Raw genomic sequence first — 20,126 nt, 5'->3', positions numbered from 1 at the left:
TGTGGCTCCAAAGCCTGTGCTGTTTGCACTTCCCCCAGGACAGGATTTCCCCATTCCATGCCTATTCACCTTATCCCAGAATTTCTGTTCTTGAAAGGCAAGGTCAAGGTGGTGGGAGAGCATGTTTTCATTTCCAATGAGAACAGAAAATGGCTTGTAAAAGCTTTTAAAATATTTCTGTCTATTACCCAATAATTCCTCTTCTAGAGGTCTATACTATGAAAATGATCCAAAATATAGCCCCAAATACAAAGATGCTACGTGTTTTAGCCAAAAGCTACGAATCTAAATATCCAATATCAAGGAACTGGTTGAATAAAGTGGCCTATCCAAACGATGAAATATTATGAGGCCATTAAAAATTATTTATTTAGAATTTAACATGTCAAAGCATTTATGATATACAATATTAAGTTAAAACACACAACTAAATTCAATAAGCTCTCAATGTTATTAAAAATATTGAAAACGCTAGAAGGAATAAACAAGAACATTGACAACAGCTGTCTCTGCTTCTAATTTCTATACTTCCCAAATACTTTCTACAATAAGCTTTTTTTAATTAAAAAAAAACCCATGCAGTTTCTTTTTCTGCTTAACTACAAGAGATACTGTCAAGACCCTATTACAGTTAGTCAATTCCTAAAAAGCCAGGAAAAGCAAAATTGAATGTAAAGCTAACATTTAATTACAGATTATATTTTTCCTGACCATACAATGTACATAGTTCAAAGTAAAAAAATAAGAGGAAAAAAACTCAAAAGACAATCATTATCATAAACACACAGAAAGAAGACCAGAAAGATACCTGTAAAATGGTAACAGGGATTATTTTTGGTTGGTGGAATTATAAGGCTTTTTAAATCTCTTTTTAGTTTAACAATTACTGTTACATTTTCTACAATGAACATCAATTCTTTTTGAATAAAAAGTCTTTGCTGTTTTCCTTTTTAAGAGGAACTACCTCTTAGAAGGTTGTTTTTAAGAGACAACCACCAAGCAAATTACAGCACATCTATACAATGGAATAAACAGCAACTTTAAAATGTTGTAAAAGAGTATTTAGTAACACAGAAAAACATTTGATATATTAGCTGACCATACTATAAAACAGTATGTTCAGAATGATCCCACTGTTTTGTTTAACAACAAGCACACAAAATGTCTGTGCATACAAAGAAAACACCTTGGAAGGAAATATCCCAAAATATTAATAGTGTTTTATCCTAGGGAGTAAGATTAGAGATTATTCAAATTTTCTTTTTTTTGCTTCTGTATTTTGGTAAATTTTCCTTTCTTGAATATTGGTTACTTTTCCAATATTAAAAAAAATTAACAAAAGCTACATTAAACAACAATAACAAAAATTTACCTTGCTAAATAAAAGAGAAACAGAGAAAAGGTGAGCAGGGGTATCTTATCAAAAGATCTTTCTTTAAAAAGGCTTCCCAGCTCCATCCCAGCTCTAATTTTTAAGTCAAGCTGGTCTTCTGGCATCAAGAGGGAAGTCTGTCTCTATCCTTCCTCCTACTGTAGACTTAACAACGCTTGAGCAGGACATCGACTCCAGCAGCAAAAGTCACCCCTGTTGATGGGGCAAACATATGTGGTCCAGAACCTTTAAACAAGACCCTAGGGAGAACAGAATCTTGGGGTTAAAAAATTTAACTGCCTTCTATGGCGATGAGTCTGATTACCCATGAATATAATATGATCACTGATGAAGGAAAGGTAGTATTTAAGTTGCAAATAACACACTAACTATAGGATTATAGTCCCGGACCTGGCAGAGACCTCTGAGACCATCTGAAGACGATTTCCAGGACACTGTCTTTAGGATGCTATGTAAATATTGACTGAAAACAATAACAGAGATGTCACGCTAGAGGATCTTAAGTAAACAGTTCAAAAGGCTGGCTTCCTGTTTATACAATGTTAAGTCACTTCATGGCTAACCACAAGGTGATTCAGCACACTGATCTGATCGGAGAATTTCTTGACCTGACATATCATAAAAGGGACTATGAAGAACAGGGGGAAAAGCCGGAAGATCACACAAAAGAATGAAAATAAACACGCAGACATGTGTCTTCCAGCCCAAACCATGAGAGGTCTATGCCATCAGCCCAGATGGTCAATCAATTTCCAAATCACTGTCCTCACTGTGGCAGGTGGCAGAGTTACGCACAGAGGTTAGCAACAACACTTCCTTTTCCGGGAGCAATCCAAACTCCTGGAGGAAAGCCTCAAGGTCCACGGCAAAAAAATCTTCCCCCAGCTGGTCAGTGACACGGACAAAGTTGCCAATCAGTTCGCCCCCCTTGTAGATGAGCAGGGCAGGGAGGGCATTCCTGGTGAAGCGGCTGCTGGCCCCGATCACCGAGCTCCTCACCCGGCAGAACTTGACGGCCGGGTACTCTGCCGCCAGGCAGAGCATGCAACCGTTCATGGCTTCGGTCCCCGGGATGCCGTCCTCGTAAATGTGGACCATGATGAGGGTGCTCCTCTGCTCCTTGTCGATCATGTCCAGAAACCCTTCTCCACTGGGGATCTCAAAAACCTGCTTGAACTGGGGCCCCTGGTAGAGCTGCTGCCGCATCTCTTCCATCCTCTGCTTCCGGTACTGCTGCAGGAACTCCTCATCGTCCTGGTCCTCATTCATCACCGCCAAGTCCTTCAGTGTCATCTGTGGGGGGACCAGCAGTAAGCGTAAGAGACGTAAACCCGACAACAACAAACGTTACACAGACATGTGAGGTGCCATGCTAATAATACTGGAGATCAGGGGTAGCTTCTGAGCAAGGCCTGGGTGCTTCTAATTACCTTCCCACTGATCTTCTCCTGGAGGTCCTTCTGCTTCCGTTGCTCCTCCTCCTCATCCAGATGGGACCTGCAGCTTAGAGACAGCTTCTTGATCAGCCTCTCCATCTCCCGGCACTGCTCCTCCCGCTGCTCTGTCTCCAGCTGTTTGAAGCGGCGCCAGTCATTGATCACGCCTTTTGGACCTGAGTTGGGGGTGAACGTGGAGGTGACGAAGGATGAGCAAGGGATTAGGGGCCAGGGCACATCTGTCCAGAGCTGGCTCCATCAACGCCACAGGGATGCTCACACAGGGCAGCGTGGTCCACACACAGGCACGTCCATGGCAGGACAGTGTGCGAGAATTAAAGGGCCACATTAAGACCCAATGTTAGGAGATGAGTGAAATGAATTCAGACTCACCTACTCAGAGGAAAATAAAGCAAATCTTAGAAACAATAAGGTAGCTATAGGTTCCCTGCCATGAAAAGTGTGTAAACATATTAGGTCAAAAAAGAAAAAGTAAAATGCAAAACAATATCATGGTATGATCCTCCAATTTTTAGAAAAAGAACTATATGTTCATGTATAAATATTTACATATATTTGTATATGTGCATGTACATTTGTATGACCTCTATATCTGCATGTAGAAAAAGGGCCAGAAAAATAGGTAAACTGTTAACAGTGGATATGTTGAGGAAGTAAGATCTAAGGAGACTGGTGAGAGAGAACTTTTACTTTTTTATTTCCACACTTGCATTATCTGACTTTTTATAACAAGATTGCGGCAGGTTGTCCTATTATTCAAACTAACCCAAACCTCCCAGCTCCCATGCTATATAGCCCTGCCCCTTACCACATGACTTGTAATACCACCTCTGGGATGAAAACATGTATCCCCAGCCCACTGACGCAGGGCTTGGCCATGTGACTTACTGTGGCCACTGAATTCTGAGCAAAAACTTTAACGAGCCGTTATATATCTCCAACAGCCCTCTCTTTCTCTACACTTGGTCATGAGAACAGTGTGTCCCCAAAGGGGCTGCTCCTTCAGCCTAGTTCCCGGAATGACAGGACATATGAAGCAGAAGCAAGGCTGCTGGTGATCTATACGGGCAGCACGTAACATGACTGAGAAATAAACCTTTGTTGTCACAAGACATGAGACTGGGAGGTCAAGGTTTATTTGTCGTCACAGGGAAAAAAAATATAAATATCTGTGTGAAGAAACTTTAAATTGCTGCCAAGAAACACTAAGAAAGACCTGAATAAATGGAAAAGCAACACCATATTCCTGACTAGGAAAACACAACATCACAAGGGCATCATTATCCCTAAATTCATCCATATATTTAATGCATTTCTGATGAAAATATGTGATCACACACGTGTGCACGCTCCTTTGGAAAAATAAGAAAGCAGAAGTTAAGAAAATAATGACATAGAAGAGTACTGTATGGGGACCAGGCTTACCAGATACTAAAACATATTATAACGGAATAATTAAAGCAGTGTGGGAGGACTTCCCTGGTGGTCCAGTGGTGAAGAATCCGCCTGCCAAAGTAGGGGGTAGGGGTTCAATCCCTAGTCCGGGAGGATTTCACGGACTATAGAGCAACTAAGCCCGTGCGCCACAAGTACTGAAGCCCATGGGCCCCAGAGCCTGTGCTCCACAACCAGAGAAGCCACTGCGATGAGAAGCCCGAGCACGGCAACTAGAAGCCCCTGAGAAGCAACAATGACCCAGTGCAGCTATAAACAGATAATTAAAACAGAAAAACAACACTGTGATATTAAAAGACAAATCAGTGGGAGAGACTACCAAGTACAGCCAAAGATGCAAACACAAGCAGAAATTCAGTACAAGACAGAACTGGCATTTCAAAACAATGGAGAAATGGCCAGTCCTGGTGTCTGAGTGATTCCCTGGGCCCAGCAAAGGGACCAAGTTTCCAGAGCCTTGAAGACAAGGGGTAAGACCCCAAAACACAGACTCATTTTCCCTCTACCTTCACTGACCGAGCAGCTGCCAAGAACAAAGGTTGCATCTCCCGATACCTGGCAAACAAATGCAGCATTGCCTCACGAATCGATTGCTTCTCTGAGGTGCCCACCAGTGTTTTTGAGGAGGAGCTTCGAGAACAAGGTGAGGAGCGGCTGTCCTTCTATGAGACTGGAGAGATTCCCCGAAAGAATCTGGATGTCATGAAGGAGGCAATGGTTCAGGCAGAGGAAGCAGCTGCCGAGATTACTAGGAAGCTCAAGAAACAGGAGAAGAAATGCTTGAAGAAGGAAAAGAAAAGGCTGGCTGCAACTGCCCCGGCTTCTTCAGAAAATAGCAGCGCCCCGGAGGAGTGTGAGGAGACAAGTGAAAGACCCAAGAAGAAGCAAAAGCAAAATCCCCAGGAGGCTCTTCAGGAGAATGGAATGAAAGACCCATCTGTCTCTTTTTCCAAACCCAAGAAAAAGAAATCTTTTTCCAAGGAAGAGCTAGTTAGTAGTGATCTTAAAGAGACAGCTGGTGCTGGAAGTCTTCCCAAGAGAAAGAAATTTTTCCCAAAGAGGAACCAGTTACTGACCCTGATGAGTCAGAAAACAAGAGGGTCCCCAAGAAAAAGCGGAAACTGTCTTCCAAGGAGGAGCCACTCAGCAGTGGACCTGAAGAGGCTGCTGCCAGCAAGAGCAGAGGCTCCAAGAAAACGAAAAAGCTCTGAAAGCTATCCCCGGAAAGTTAGAATGGACATCTTCCTAGTGGGGCATCACTTACAGAGGTATTCCCCATCCCATCCCCTAGACCCAATAAAAATAAAAACAAACAAAAAGCAATGGAGAAAAGATGGCTTATTCAGTATGTGATATTGAAACAACTGGGTAGCAATATGAAAAAAATTAAGTTGGAGTCCTACCAATTAAAATGAATTTCAAATAAATCAACAGTTAAGTGTTAAACAAACAAAATAAATCATAAAAATACTTTTTTTAAAAGGCATGGGAGTCTTTTCTAATAATCCTGGAGTGGAGAAAGGGCTTTTACATAAGAAATAAAACTAAGAAACTATAAAATAATGCTTTCAAGTACATAACAATTGAAAAAAAAAAACCACTTTCTGCCAGGAAAAGAACAAAAACCAAGAGACAAACAATAAAATAGAAATATTTGCAACTCAAACCACAGATTAATTTCCTTAATATATAGTTTCCTAAGAAGAAAAAGACCAAGTACCCAATTTTGAAAATGAGCAAAGTATATGAAGGTATCCTTTAAAATTAGAAAAAAAAGACTCGTCACTCCCAACCTAGAGGGGTGGAATGGAGGTTCAAGAGGGAGGGGACATATGTATAACTATGGTTGATTCATGTTAATGTATGGCAGAAACCAACATAATATTGTAAAGCAACTACCTCCAATTAAAAATAAATAAAATTTTTTTAAGAAGACTTGTCACTTCTAAAAAGATAAAAACTAAAACTACAGTGAAGTGCCATTTGCCATCCATCAGGATGGCATCAGGGTATCAAAAAAGTTTGGTAACACAGCACAATGTCATGTATATGGGAACTGTCACACTCCTGCTTAAACTACAAACCAGTACCAGCTCAACTGACAGCAATTTGGAAATAATAAAATGTAGGAGTGTAAATATGCCATGGCTAGGAATTAATATTACCAATATACTCATACCCATGATTTATGGGATATCAAACACCTATTCATTTGAGAAGCTAGACTCAAAACACAGGCCAGGCTATTTGAATCATCAGCACACTGCTATGCATACATGTCAGTATTGTGCAGTGCAATGGCTAGAAGCACTGTGAAATGGTAACACTGGGTTTTCTCTGGATGTGTGACTGGAATCAAAGAAAAGTGATCATGAGACTTCTGATACATATTTAATGATCATGAGACTTCCGATACATATTTAATGGACATTTTTAAAACCTACTCCCGGGACTTCCCTGGTGGTCCAGCGGCTAAAACTCTGTGCTCCCAACGCAGGGGACCCAGGTTTGATCCCTGGTCAGGGAACTAGATCCCACATGCTAAAACTAAGAGTTTCCATGCTGCAACTAAGACCTGGTACAGCCTAAATAAATAAATAAATATTAAAAAAAAAAAAAAAACCTACTCCCAGAGCCCAGGATTTCCAGTACCTGTGTTAACTGAGATGCCTTCGCCTGCCAAGTCCGCGTCTGCAGGCATGGAACTGCCGGCCAGGGCACCTCTGCCTCTGTCCTTGTCCTCATGGTCACTGTCCTCCTCCTCACTACTGCTGTAATAGTACTGCAGCTTCTCCCCCAGCAACTTATCATCCAGGGTCGTCATCGTGCCTGCGAGAGGGCGACAACAGCAGGCTCTTAGCCGGCTTGAATCAGACAGACATGAATCTGAAGAGTTGGGGGCTCACCTGTGCTCAGATCCTACTATTTATAAGACCCTTAAAGTGACTGTTTTCACAAGCAGGATCTCAGCAAATCTACACAATGATCCTGTGACAGGGCTTATGAGGAAAGTTTCACTGCCGAAAGTTTATAGCAAACAGTTGAGCTAGGCTCAGATCCAAGGGGTTCCTAACTCCGAGAGACTGAAGGTGTGGGTCACTGTCTTCTGAACAGTATACACAGTGTACACACAGTATACCCTGAAGTAGGGTGGTGGCTTGGAGGAATCTATAGAGTGACTGAAGATTTTTATCTACACATACTTTTTGGTTTACCTACCAAGCAAGACTGCTGGTAATTGAAAAATTGGATTAGAATTCTCAGGAAAAAATCCAAAAAGAAGCAACAAGAGTGGGATGCTGAGACACTGCTTGTCTAAGCCCATCACTCATTTATCTCTTGCCTTCCACTTCCCAGTGAGGGTTAGAAAACCCTACCAACTTTGGTTAAAAGAGGAGCCCATGACAAGATTTAATAATTCCCCAGTGTTTAAGTTTCCTAATGTGGCTCGGTCGGCTAAGAGACCACCTGCAATGCAGAAGACGCCCCTTCGATCGCTGGGTCAGGAAGATCCCCTGGAGAAGGAAATGGCAACCCATTCCAGTATCCCTGCCTAGGAAATCCCATGGACAAAGGAGCCTGGAGCGCCACAGTCTATAGGATCGCAAGAGCTGCACACGACTTAGCGACTAAACCACCATACCACCAGTGTTTAAAGGACCATGTAAGAGCCAAGCTTCTGCATCAGAAGAAGCCTGGGACATTTGGGGAGAAAGGTACAGCTTAGTCCCTCACAGGTCTGCCTAAGGATCTCACCAGGAGGGACTGTAACTCCAGTATGCCTTCCTATAAATATTGCAATACCATGCTTCCTAGATTACAGGCATCCACGCCCCGGTTAAGACTCCATAACAAAGTGACTTCCACCGGGCGAGGAGGTCTTGAAAACAAGAGATCGCCAATGCCCAGCACGAGGCCTCTGCACAATTTGCCAAGTTCACAGAGACAGCTCGGATCTGTGGGGATATCCAGGGACCCGGGCAGCCAGACGAAGAGGGGCGGTGCAAAGTGGCAGGGCTGAGAAAAAAAGGTGCAGGAACAAAGCCGGGAGCGGGGAGCGGTGAGAGAAACGGGACCAAACCTAACTTAAAGAGGCAGAGGGGCCCAGGCGGTGCAAGGTGAGAAGACAAGAGACTCGGTAGGGTGCGTACACGGTGAGGGCGGTGCCTTGGGGAGGCGGCGGCAATGCCAGTGCCAGCGGAGGGCATGGAAAAGAGGCGGGGCCTTTAAGGGGAGGGGCCGAGGGCGGCGCCCGCGGGAGGGCTCGCGGGGAGGCGGGGCCTTTAAGGGGAGGGGCCGAAGCGGGGCCCGCGGGGGAGGCGGGACCTTTAAGGGGAGGGGCCGAAGCGGGGCCCGCGAGAGGGCTCGCGGGGGAGGCGGGGCCTTTCGGGGGAAGTAGTCGAGGGCGGGGCCCGCAGTAGGGCTGCAGAGAGGCGCGGGACCTTGGGGGAGCCCGAGGGACGTGGGGCCAGCAGAGGGAGCCGGGAACCGGCGAAGACCCTGGGGCTCCAGGGGTCGCGCCGACCGGGCCATCTCGTCCAGGCTTGCCGACCACCTGTACTCTGCCACCTCCCACCTCATACCCTATCCCCGCCGCTTCTTCCCGGCTGACCTCAGTGTAGTTGCCCGGCCTAGTTCAGTCCGATCCTTCAGGCTGGCACTTCGGAAAGAAGGGTAACGCTCGGCTGGAGGAAGAGAAGTGGCTTAGCACCTAGTGCACGAAGAGAAAAGCCGCCTGAGTCCCGACTGCGCGGACCAATGGGGCAGCCTTCCTGCGTCAGCGCGGACACACGCTGCCCAATTAGAGGAAGCGCATCCAGCCCGGCCGAGCGGGAAGTTACGGGTCCTACTTCAGGACAAACTTCTCGACAATACTGATACTCTTCTATTTGCTTTATTTTTGTTTTAATTTGAAAGAAAGGCCACAATAAGCTTTGAGCAGTAAGAACAATTTCGTTGTCTTTGACGTGTTCGAAAACATTCCACATGTATTTTTATTCATTGTTAATCACATCACGTCTAGTAAGACAGAAGAAAGGCTTGGACATTAATTTTGCCCAAGAACACACAGCCACTTTGGATTAAAAGAAGAAGAAAGTCAAGTCCGAGACAACTAAACGCAAAGTGAAATCCTGTGTTGGATTCCGGTACAGAAAAAGGACTTGAATGAGACAGCTGATGAAATTTGAATAAGGTGTATCAAGAAATAATATTATTATCAATAGTTTTTATAATTGTGCTACAGTTATGTAAGATGTAAACTTCAGGGAATTCTGGGAGAAGAGTATAGAGGAACTCTATACTATTTTTTGAACTTTTTGGAAAGGTAAAATGATTTCAGATTCTGAGCCCTTATTGAGGCATCAAATACACAACATGAAGTAGCTCCTAGAAAGCTTTGTGTAAATTGAATCATTCAAAATATACTAAAACAGCACACTGTTTAAAATATAGGTAAGTTTTGTTTCCCTAAAAGTTGGGAGATTCATTTGTGATTCTAAACCACCTGCATTTGTCTGCAAATTTGTATATGTGCATGTTTTTCTGAGAAGCTGTTTGTCCAGGCTATCAAGAGTCAAAACGCCCATCCCCAAATTTAGGAAAAGTCCATATAAAGAGATCCTATGGTAACTTTTTGTATTTTTGTTTGCAGAATGAATAATCTTACCTTAATCGGATTCTGTGAACAGCCAACTTAAATATACTTGTGATCTTCTTTAAGCAACAAGCCAGGGACTTCCCTGGTGGTTCAGTGATTAAGACTCTGCACTCCCAATGCAGGGGACCCCTGGTTCCTTCTCTGGTCAATTAACTAAGATCCCACACTTTGCTTGGTGGCCAAAAATAATAATAATAATTTTTTTTAAAGTAAGTGACAAGCCAGCACCCAGCAATAGTCTGCCAAAATATTTGTTACTTCAGTTCAGTCGCTCAGTTGTGTTCGACTCTTTGCAACCCTGTGAATCGCAGCGCGCCAGGCCTCCCTGTCCATCACCAACTCCCGGAGTTTACCCAAACCCATGTCCATCGAGTCGGTGATGCTATCCAACCATCTCATCCTCTGTCGTCCCCTTCTCCTCCTGCCCCCAATCCTTCCTAGCATCAGGGTCTTTTCCAATGAGTCAACTCTTTGCATGAGGTGGCCAAAGTATTGGAGTTTCAGCTTCAACATCAGTCCTTCCAATGAACACCCAGGACTGATCTCCTTTAGGATGGACTGGTTGGATCTCCTTGCAGTCCAAGGGACTGTCAAGAGTCTTCTCCAACACCACAGTTCAAAAGCATCAATTCTTTGGGGCTCAGCTTTCTTCACTGTCCAACTCTCACATCCATACCAGATAAATGCTTGGGCTTCCTTCATAGCTCAGTCGGTAAAAAAATCTGCCTGCAATGCAGGAGACCCGGGTTTGATTCCCGGGTTAGGAAGATCCCCTGGAGAAGGAAATGGCAATCCACTCCAGTATTCTTGCCTGGAAAATCCTGTGGACAGAGGAGCCTGATGGGCTACAGTCCATGGGGTTGCAAGAGTCGGACATGACTTAGCGACTAAACCACCACCAGAAAATGCTTTGCTTTTTTTTTTTCTCTCACATCTCCCTGAAGCAGTGGTCTTCTTCATGCATGGAGGCTTCTTTTCCTTCAAAATTCACTTTCAGTTTAAGGCTGCAAGTCTCAAGGGGGCCTTCAGAGCCACTCAGCAATCCTAGTTGCCCCGGGCAGACTATTCCCTTACCTTCTAAGCAAAGCAGTTCACATCTGGTCTTTCACATCTTCAACACTCCTTCCCCTGTCCTGGCTTATTACCTTATGACCTGGATTCTTATTTCAAGTGAGAAGCAGAAGCAATCAGTAGAGACTTGTACCCTCAAAATGTACCAACAACCCCCTGCATCTGGGTCTATGAAATGAATCACCAGTGCAGTGGATTCTGCTCCTCCAGCCTAGAAAAGGAATCTTCTGCAGGTTCTTCCCCTCTCTCTCCCCTGCATATTCAGGCTTTCTTTCTGTTCCTAGTTTTCATCTCTAAAAGAAAATCCTCTGAGATACCATTTTCCACTGTTCAGCTTGTTAAAAATCAAAAAAGTTTGATCACACTCCATGAGACTGTGGGGAATACATGACTGATAGGAGTGTAAGTTGATACAACTCTTACCGGTGGCAATTGAGAAATATCTATCAATGTGCCTTTAGCATATGCAATCCCACTCCAGAAAGTTTATCCTATCGATATAGTTGCATGTATGTATTGTTTAGTTTGTAAAAAAAAAAAAAAGAGGAACATGGAGAACATTGTGTATTAGTTTCCTGCCTTTTGCAATAAAAATAGGGACAAATAATACCATTTTCTTATGTGTGCAGGAAGAAAAACATCGAAGAATATACAGGAAATAATTCAAATGGGAATCAGGAGTGGGAGAGAGACTTTTTATATATAATGTTTTATGTGTAATTTTTAATCATCTGAAAGTATTATCTATTATGTTCCAAAACTTAACATTTTTTTTGAAAAATCAACTCTCACTTTCCTCCTTCACCATGCCTCTCCAACCACATTTCATTTCTCTGATGTCCTTTACAGCCAGAACCAATAGATCCCTCATTCTCTCCTCATCCTACTTCAGTTAGGCTTCTGTTGCCCCCAGTCCACTGAAACCGCACCTGTTGGGGTAACGGGTGACTTCCAAGTCACCAAATCCTGGATGGAACCACTCAACAACATTTGACAATTAATTATTCCTCCTTCTGGAAATGCTTTCTTCTCTTGGTTTCCTGAATAATGGGCTTCCCTGATAGCTCAGTTGGTAAAGAATTCTCCTGCAATGCAGGAGATCCTTGTTCGATTCCTGGGTCAGGAAGATCCCCTGGAGAAGGGATAGGCTACCCACTCCAGTATTCTGGCTTTCTTCTCTTGGTTTTCTGAAGGATACCTTCTCCTAGTTTTTCCAACTTCGTTGATACCCTCATTAACTGCTTCGCTTCTGACCTCTAAATAAGAGAATGTCCCAGGTTCAACCTTTTGACACCTTTTCGTAGACTCCTTCTATGTATACCCCTGTCAAAGAATAATATGGAAGAAGTTAATTATATGCAAACAGATTTACTCATATGAAAGAGAATCAATAGGTGCTTGTCAACAGGGCTTTTAAAAGGGAGGATTTATAAAAGAGAGCAAGGAGATGTGGGATGTCTGGAAACCATGAGTCTTGTCTGCTTTTCTATAGGGAAACTGACAAGCTAGCATTTTGCAAAGCAGTCAGTCTAGGCAGCCTGCCCTGGAGCTGGCTGGCTCAAGGCATCAATGAAAACAATGTTAGCTATTTATAGATTCTGCAGAAAACTGTGAAGTACTGAGAACAGGTTGTCTCTGTCTGTTGTAAGCACCTCTACTATGTTGAGCCAATTTCCTCATCAAAATTTTCTCAACTTCTCGTCAGTATTTTCAGAGAAATATGTTCAAAATACAGGTCATATTTTGATGTTGTAATCATGTGAAGGCCACTTTCATTTATGAGAATTTTAGTCCTGAGGATGTGCTGGTAAGTATTAATTATTGCCTGAATTTAATTGGTGTAAGTTTTAAAACCATGCAACAATTCCTATATGTATGAGAAAATAGGGCCATAGTTTGTATTATAAATCCCATTTTATTCCTTTTTTAAAAATATCCCAAGGTTCCAAGAAATGTGAATAAGTGTAGTGTACCTGCCTTAGTTATCTGTTGCTGTAGAACAAATTTCCCCAACATTGAGAGACTTAAACAATATTCATATCTCCCAGTGTATGTGCGCCAGGGCTCTGGGCATGGCTTAGCTTGGTGCCTCTGGCTCAAGATCTCTTATAATGTTGCAGTCAAACTGTTGCTGGGACTGAGGTCTTATTCTCAAGTGGGGAGTTGGGGCAACAGAGATCCACTTTCAAGCTGACGTCCATGGTTGCTGGCAGACCTCTGTTCTTTACCATCTGGGTTGGCTTCCTAAATGCCCTTGTTATCTATGAGAGAGAGAGAGAAAGGGACAGAGGGAGAATCCAAGACCAAGATAGAAATCAGTCTTTTATAACCTAACCTTCAAAGTTACACCCACCACTTCGGTTGTATTATTTTCATTTGAAGTGAGCCAGTGAATCCAGCCCACACTCAAGGGGAAGGGATTATACAAGAACATGAATACCATACCAAGAGGCTGAGGGGTCCACCCTGTAAAGTTCTCCTTAGGGGGACTGAAAGCCAGTTAAGTATGGAGACATATTTAGGTTGGTAATATTTTAGAGGATTTTCAAAGTTAGATAACATAATTAAAAGCCAGAAAGAATAGCTATCGTTGTAATTTTTTGCAAAAAGTAAATTAGCTTAAAGAGTTGAGCGGACAGAAAACAGGAATCAACAAAAGGTAAAAAAGTAAGAGTAAGAGAAAACTAATAAAACATTTAAGTATAAATGTAAATGTACAGTTTTAATACTGATTTTCATTGATCTCTTTTGATGCCTTTGTTCTCTTGTGTATTATAGAGGGGTTATCCAGTTGTATGCTTGCTGGGAATGTCATTTGCATCCATCAGGAATATGACTGTGTACCTGAGTCAGTGAACAGTATTCCCCAGGACCACTCAGTTTATCTTACCAGTATTTAGGGGTAATGTGGAGAGTGACATTTCCTTTTAATGAGAGTACCATGTGTAATTTATAGTTTTTGAAGTATTTTACCTGTAATGTAAGGTTTTTGTTTATTCATAGAGAGTATTGAAGGTATTTCCTAGTGGGAAAAGCAAAATCCATGAGCTGTTAAAGCATTTGCCTTTTATCAAGGGAAAACTCATGATCCAACCAGATTTGCCAACTATTATTAAACATATTTAAAATTTTGAAGTAACTGAAATACTTAAATGCCTCGAGGCTGGATTCCCAGGCTTACTCCACCCTTACCATTTTTCCAGATTATAATCAACTGGAGATAAAACAAGACTTGGTCCTCCACTGAGTTTCCCAGATAAAGTTTTTCAACCAGTATTTTTGTAAATTTAGAACAAATTTGTCCCTGTTGTTTGGATTATTTTTGTTATAAAAATATTAAAGGTTGAGAAATATTAATAGTTTTGGATAACATCAACCAGTGTGAGAATTGTTTAAAATAACCTTTCTCTTTACCTTCCTCTCTCTGTCAGAATGGGGCCAATTTGTGGCAATTGAATATATCTTTCTTATTTAGAAATTAGACTAAACAACTTTTTGTTTTTGTATTAATGAATGTAAAACCAGTGAGGGCTACTTCCTTATATAATAGATACTTTTTAAAGTTTTAAAAATGGTATCTTTAGTGTAGGCTTTAATTTTATAAACTGAAATTTGCTTTAGATGTTAGATTGTCTTTAAGAAGCAATTAAATTTCTTTTTAAGGTTTTGGTGAGAGCATCTGAGAAAATCAGGAAACCTCTTTGCTTTCATAGCTTTGACAACAATATTTTAGTGACAATATTTTTCTTTAAATAGCCCAAATATTTAAAATGTAAGAAGCAAAATACTTTCTCTTTTTTAGAAATATTTGGGTTTCTCTTATTTACATATACATTTTTAATCTTTATAAGCCAGTCAGGACAGAGCTTCATTAGATTTTGAGCATGTGTAGTAACAGATACGAGGCTTCCCAGGTGGTACAGTGGTACAGAATATGCCCGCCAGTGCAGGAGATGCAAGAGACATGGGTTCCAGGTTCAATCCTTGGGTCAGGAAGATCCCTTAGGGTAGGAAATGGCAACCCACTCCAGTAGTCCTGCCTGGAGAATCCCAGGGATGGAGGACCCTGGTGGGCTACACTCCACAGGGGTCTCAAAGAGTTGGACACGACTGAGCACATGTGCAAGAATATATAAAACCTATATTCTGATTAAGATGGTGGATTACACTGATTGCTTTTCAAATATGAGTCTTACATTCCTGAGATAAACCCTGTTTGGATATGACGGATTATAATTTACATATATAAGTATCTGGATTTGCTAACATTTTAAGGATTTTTGCATCTGTGTTCACAAGGGATATTGAGCTGTAATTTTTTGTGAAGTTATTGTCAGGTTTTGATGCCAGGGTTTTATTGGTCTAATGAAACTAGTTAGGAAGTTCTCTCCTTCTCCATTTTCTGAAAGAGCTTCTGTGAAATTGACATTATTTCAGCCTTAAATGTTTAATAGAATTCACCTGGGAAACCACTGGGGGCCTGAAGTTTCCTTGTGGGAAGCTTTTCATAATGAATTTCACTTGTTCAGTAGATAACACAGTTATGGCAGGCAGCTTCTAAAATGGTTCCTGTAGCAGTAAATAATCTGTCTCAGCTCTCAATTCACTCTTCTTGCTTTGTAAGAATGCACAGGATTCCTTTATGCATCTCTCCTTTGCAGTGAGTGCAATAAACTTCTCAGTAGTGGGCACTGGAGGAGGAGGGGCTGTGGTCAGTGGTACGGCCATAAGGACATCCAGTGGAGTTCTTCCCCAGACATGGGCCCAGTACATGTGGTTATCCTGCAGCCTCCCTCTGGTCTAGAACTAAGAGAGCCTGCAGCCCTCTCAACAGGGAAGTCACTGCCCTGAAGGGCTCCTGCCTGCATTGGCAGCCAAAGGCTTCCTGTCTGCACTGGCGCCAGTTTTCCTCTGCAGGCTCGCTTGCGGTCCGGAACCTTGCTTTTTACTTGCCCAGTCCCAGGCTGGGCAAACCAGCAAACTTCTCTTCTGCCCAGCGGGCTGAACCTCATGGTCTCCAATGAGATCTGCCCCCCAGTCTTCATAAGAGATCCCCTTTCCAAGTTTGTCCTTCCTTTCCTTTTTTCTGCCAATACATGCTCACTATGTTTTATTCTAAAAAAAAAATCTGGGACTTCCCTGGTGGTCCAGTGGCTAAGACTCCATGCTGCCAATGCAGGGGACCTGGGTTTAATCCCTGGCCAGGGAACCAGATCCCACATGCTGGAACTAAGAGTTTGCATGCCACCCTGAAGACTGAAGATCCTATGTGTCACAAATAAGAGCCAGTGCAACCAAATAAATGAATAAACATTTTTTTTGAAAATCTGTTTCAAAACCTAAGTAAAATTAAACTAGGAAGACAAGTTTGTCCTTCCTTAGCTACTCTCCCTAAGCCATAGGGTACCATATGGAATTTTCATTAATATTATAGTCACTCACTGACTAGATTGTAATAATTGTTTTGTATCATACAGCCCCTCTATGGTTTTTACCTCCTGATGGGAGTAGAGAAGTCACCAGGTCCAGTCCACACAGAGGTGAGGGGATCACACCAGAATACGAGTACCAGGAGGTATGGGTCTTTGGGAGCTATATCAGTCCCTGAGTGTGGTCTGGACCTAGTGATTTGTTTCTAAGGAATAATGACAAAACTGATGGGATGTTGCTTCCAAGATTCAGTTCAGTCATGTCCTTGCGACCCCATGGATTGCAGCGCGCCAGGCTTCCCTGTCCATCACCAAACTCCCAGAGCTTGTGCAAACTCACGTCCATCAAGTCGGTGATGCCATCTCATCCTCTGTCGTCCCCTTCTCCTCCTGCCTTCAATCCTTCCCAGCGTCAGGGTCTTTTCTAAGGAGTCAGTTCTTTGCATCAGGTGGCCAAAGTATTGGAGCTTCAGCTTCAGTATCAGTCCTTCCAATGAATGTTCAGGACTGATTTCCTTTAGGATGGACTGGGTTGATCTCCTTGCAGTCCAAGGGACTCTCAAGAGTCTTCTCCAACACCACAGTGTTCAAAAGCATCAATTCTTCTGCACTCAGCTTTCTTTATAGTCCAACTCTCACATCCATACATGACTACTGGAAAAACCATAGCCTTGACCAGAGAGACCTTTAATATCTCTGCTTTTTAATAAGCTGTCTAGGTTGGTCATGGCTTTTCTTCTAAGGAGCAAGCGTCTTTTAATTTCATGGCTGCAGTCACCATCTGCAGTGATTTTGGAGCGCCAAAAAATAAAGTCAGCCACTGTTTCCACTGTTTCCCCATCTATTTCCCATGAAGTGATGGGACCAGATGCCATCATCTTAGTCTTTTGAATGTGAAGTTTTTAAGCCAGCTTTTTCACTCTCCTCTTTCACTTTCATCAAGAGGCTCTGTAGTTCTTCTCTTTCTGCCATAAGGGTGGTGTCATCTGTGTATCTGAGGTTATTGCTGTTTCTCGCAACAATCTGGATTCCAGTTTGCGCTTCATGCAGCCTGGCATTTTGCATGATGTACTCTGCATATAAGTTAAATAAGCTTCCAAGATTAGGTTATAAAAGATTGTGACTCTGCTGCTCCTCCCAAAATAGTTGGAATAATGCTCCCACTCATTATTAGCCTATTAAATTACACAGCCCATAAAAACTAACCATGCCTTATTTCGAGGCCTCTTGCCCTTCTGAGATGGCCCACACTCTGTCTGTGGAGTGTGTTTCTCTCTAAATAAATCCACTTCTTACCTATCAAAAAAAGATTGTGACTTCTTTATAACTCATGCCACCTGGCCCCACCCCCTACTTATTCTGGGCTCTTTTGGTCTGCTGAGCCAAGCTACCATTTGATTGTCATCTCCCCTACAGGGGCAGAAGGGGCAGAAAACTGAGGGCAAGCTTCAGCCAATGAAAAGCTGAGGCCTCATTCCAACATTCAGGAGGAACTGAACCCTACCAACAGTAAGCGGAGGGAGCTTGGAAGCAGACCTTTGATCAGGAGAGTCGTGAGATGACTACAGAGCCCGTTAAGACCTAGACTGCAACACCGAGGTTGTGAGAGCGATCCAGAACAGGGTACTCCTCTAAGTCATGTGCAGACTCCTGACCTATAGAAACTATGAAATAATGTTTTTGCGTTAAGCCACTAAATTTGAGGATACTCTTGTTATGTGAAAATAGGTAACTAATAAAAGAGTTATTCCAGTTTTCTTTTTTCATCCTGTATCTGTTTTGGTAAATTGTATTTTGCAGGAATTTGTCCATTTTTAAGTTAAAACCATATAATTTATTCATTTCCTTCAGAAGTAGACCAGGTACACTAATCTACTTGCTCAAGAAACACTTCAGAAACAAACAAACAAAAAAACAATGTCCACACAAAGACATGTACACAAATGTTCATAGCAGCTTTATTTGTAATAGTGAGAAAATCACCCAAATGCTCTTCAATGGGTGAATGTTTCAACAAAATGTGGAATGTCCATATCATGGTATACTACTCAGCAATAAAAAGAAGAAACTACTAAGACATGCAACAGTTTGGATGGATCTCAAGGGAATCAGGCTGCGTGAACAAAGCCAATCTCAAAAGGGTATATTCTGCATAATTTCACTTATATAACATTCTCAAAATGACAAGATTACACAGGTTGAAAAGTGGTCAATGGTTACCAGAAGATAGCAATAGGAGAATGGGGTAAGGGAGGGGGATGGACATGAATATAAAGGGATAGGTAACACGAAGGACCACTGAGATGACAGAAAAATTGTTTTTTTCAGTTCTGTTATCAAGAGCTGTGGTGGTTCCACACAGACCTACATGTGATAAAACAGAACAGAACTACACATACACACAACACACACACAAATGAATGCATGTGAAAGCTGGTGAAATCTGAAAAAGTTCCGTAGATTGTGACTAATATCAATTTCCTGGTTTTGGTATTATAGTCTAGTTACATAAGAGACTACCATTGGGAGAACTGTATGAAGAGTACACTGGTCCTCTCTGTATTATTTTTTGCAAATTCCTGTGAATCTATAATTATTTCAGGATATCAAGTTTAAAAACAAACAAGCAAAAAACTTCAGTTGATCTCATCCAGTCTCTTGGGTTAAAATATCTGTTTCAAGTAGCACTCTGTGCAAAAAAGATCTTCAAGACCCAGATAATCACGATGGTGTGATCACTCACCTAGAGCCAGACATCCTGGAATGTGAAGTCAAGTGGGCCTTAGAAAGCATCACTATGAACAAAGCTAGTAGAGGTGATGAAATTGCAGTTGAGCTCTTTGAAATCCTCAAAGATGATGCTGTGAAAGTGCTGCAGTGGCCACAGGACTGGAAAAGGTCAGTTTTCATTCCAATCCCAAGGAAAGGCAATGCCAAAGAATGCTCAGACTACTGCACAATTGCACTCATCTCACACGCTAGTAAAGTAATGCTCAAAATTCTCCAAGCCAGGCTTCAGCAATACGTGAACCGTGAACTTCCAGATGTTCAAGCTGGTTTTAGAAAAGGCAGAGGAACCAGAGCTCAAATTGGCAACATCCGCTGGGTCATCAAAAAAGCAAGAGAGTTCCAGAAAAACATCTATTTCTGCTTTATTGACTACGCCAAAGCCTTTGACTGTGTGGATCACAATAAACTGTGGAAAATTCTGAAAGAGATGGGAATACCAGACCACCTGACCTGTCTCTTGAGAAACCTGTATGCAGGTCAGGAAGCAACAGTTAGAACTGGACATGGAACAACAGACTGGTTCCAAATAGGAAAAGGAGTATGTCAAGGCTGTATATTGTCACCCTGCTTATTTAACTTCTATGCAGAGTACATCATGAGAAACGCTGGGCTGGAAGAAGCACAAGCTGGAATCAAGATTGCTGGAGAAATATCAATAACCTCAGATACGCAGATGACACCACCCTTGTGGCAGAAAGTGAAGAGGAACTAAAAAGCCTCTTGATGAAAGTCAAAGAGGAGAGTGAAAAAGTTGGCTTAAAGCTCAACATTCAGAAAACTAAGATCATGGCATCTGGTCCCATCACTTCATGGGAAATAGATGGAGAAACAGTGGAAGCAGTGGCTGACTTTATTTTTGGGGGCTCCGAAAT

At 42.3% G+C, this 20,126-nt stretch overlaps 1 protein-coding gene and 1 long non-coding RNA gene across 2 annotated transcripts; one reads left to right on the top strand and one right to left on the bottom strand.

Annotated features, from left to right (window-relative positions):
* Positions 1 to 344: 344 nt before the first annotated feature.
* On the bottom strand, positions 345 to 9,049 carry PDCL (phosducin like). Its single transcript, XM_081588738.1, has 4 exons — positions 8,918 to 9,049; positions 6,958 to 7,134; positions 2,824 to 3,005; positions 345 to 2,686 (listed from the first exon to the last, which is right to left on the bottom strand). The coding sequence occupies exons 2-4, from the start codon at positions 7,127 to 7,129 to the stop codon at positions 2,135 to 2,137; spliced, it is 906 nt and encodes a 301-aa protein (XP_081444864.1). The 5' UTR covers positions 7,130 to 7,134; positions 8,918 to 9,049; the 3' UTR covers positions 345 to 2,134.
* On the top strand, positions 8,673 to 18,222 carry LOC145545076 (uncharacterized). The gene is made up of 2 exons (XR_014081852.1): positions 8,673 to 9,759; positions 17,881 to 18,222. It is a non-coding gene; the product is annotated as an uncharacterized LOC145545076 (long non-coding RNA).
* Positions 18,223 to 20,126: the final 1,904 nt, after the last annotated feature.

The sequence above is a fragment of the Giraffa tippelskirchi genome, chromosome 4 (genome assembly GCF_054371585.1).
Source record: "Giraffa tippelskirchi isolate mGirTip1 chromosome 4, T2T-mGirTip1v1.2.pri, whole genome shotgun sequence".
Taxonomy (NCBI): Eukaryota; Metazoa; Chordata; class Mammalia; order Artiodactyla; family Giraffidae; genus Giraffa; species Giraffa tippelskirchi.
This window is presented reverse-complemented; position numbering and strand designations above follow the sequence as displayed.

Coding starts and splice junctions, on each gene's coding strand:
- PDCL (XM_081588738.1), bottom strand. CDS start 7,129: ATGACGACCCTGGATGATAAGTTGCTGGGGGAGAAGCTGCAGTACTAT. Junction 3,006..6,957: donor AGGCATCTCAGTTAACACAG/GTACTGGAAATC, acceptor CCCCCAACTCAG/GTCCAAAAGGCGTGATCAAT. Junction 2,687..2,823: donor AGGAGAAGATCAGTGGGAAG/GTAATTAGAAGC, acceptor GTCCCCCCACAG/ATGACACTGAAGGACTTGGC.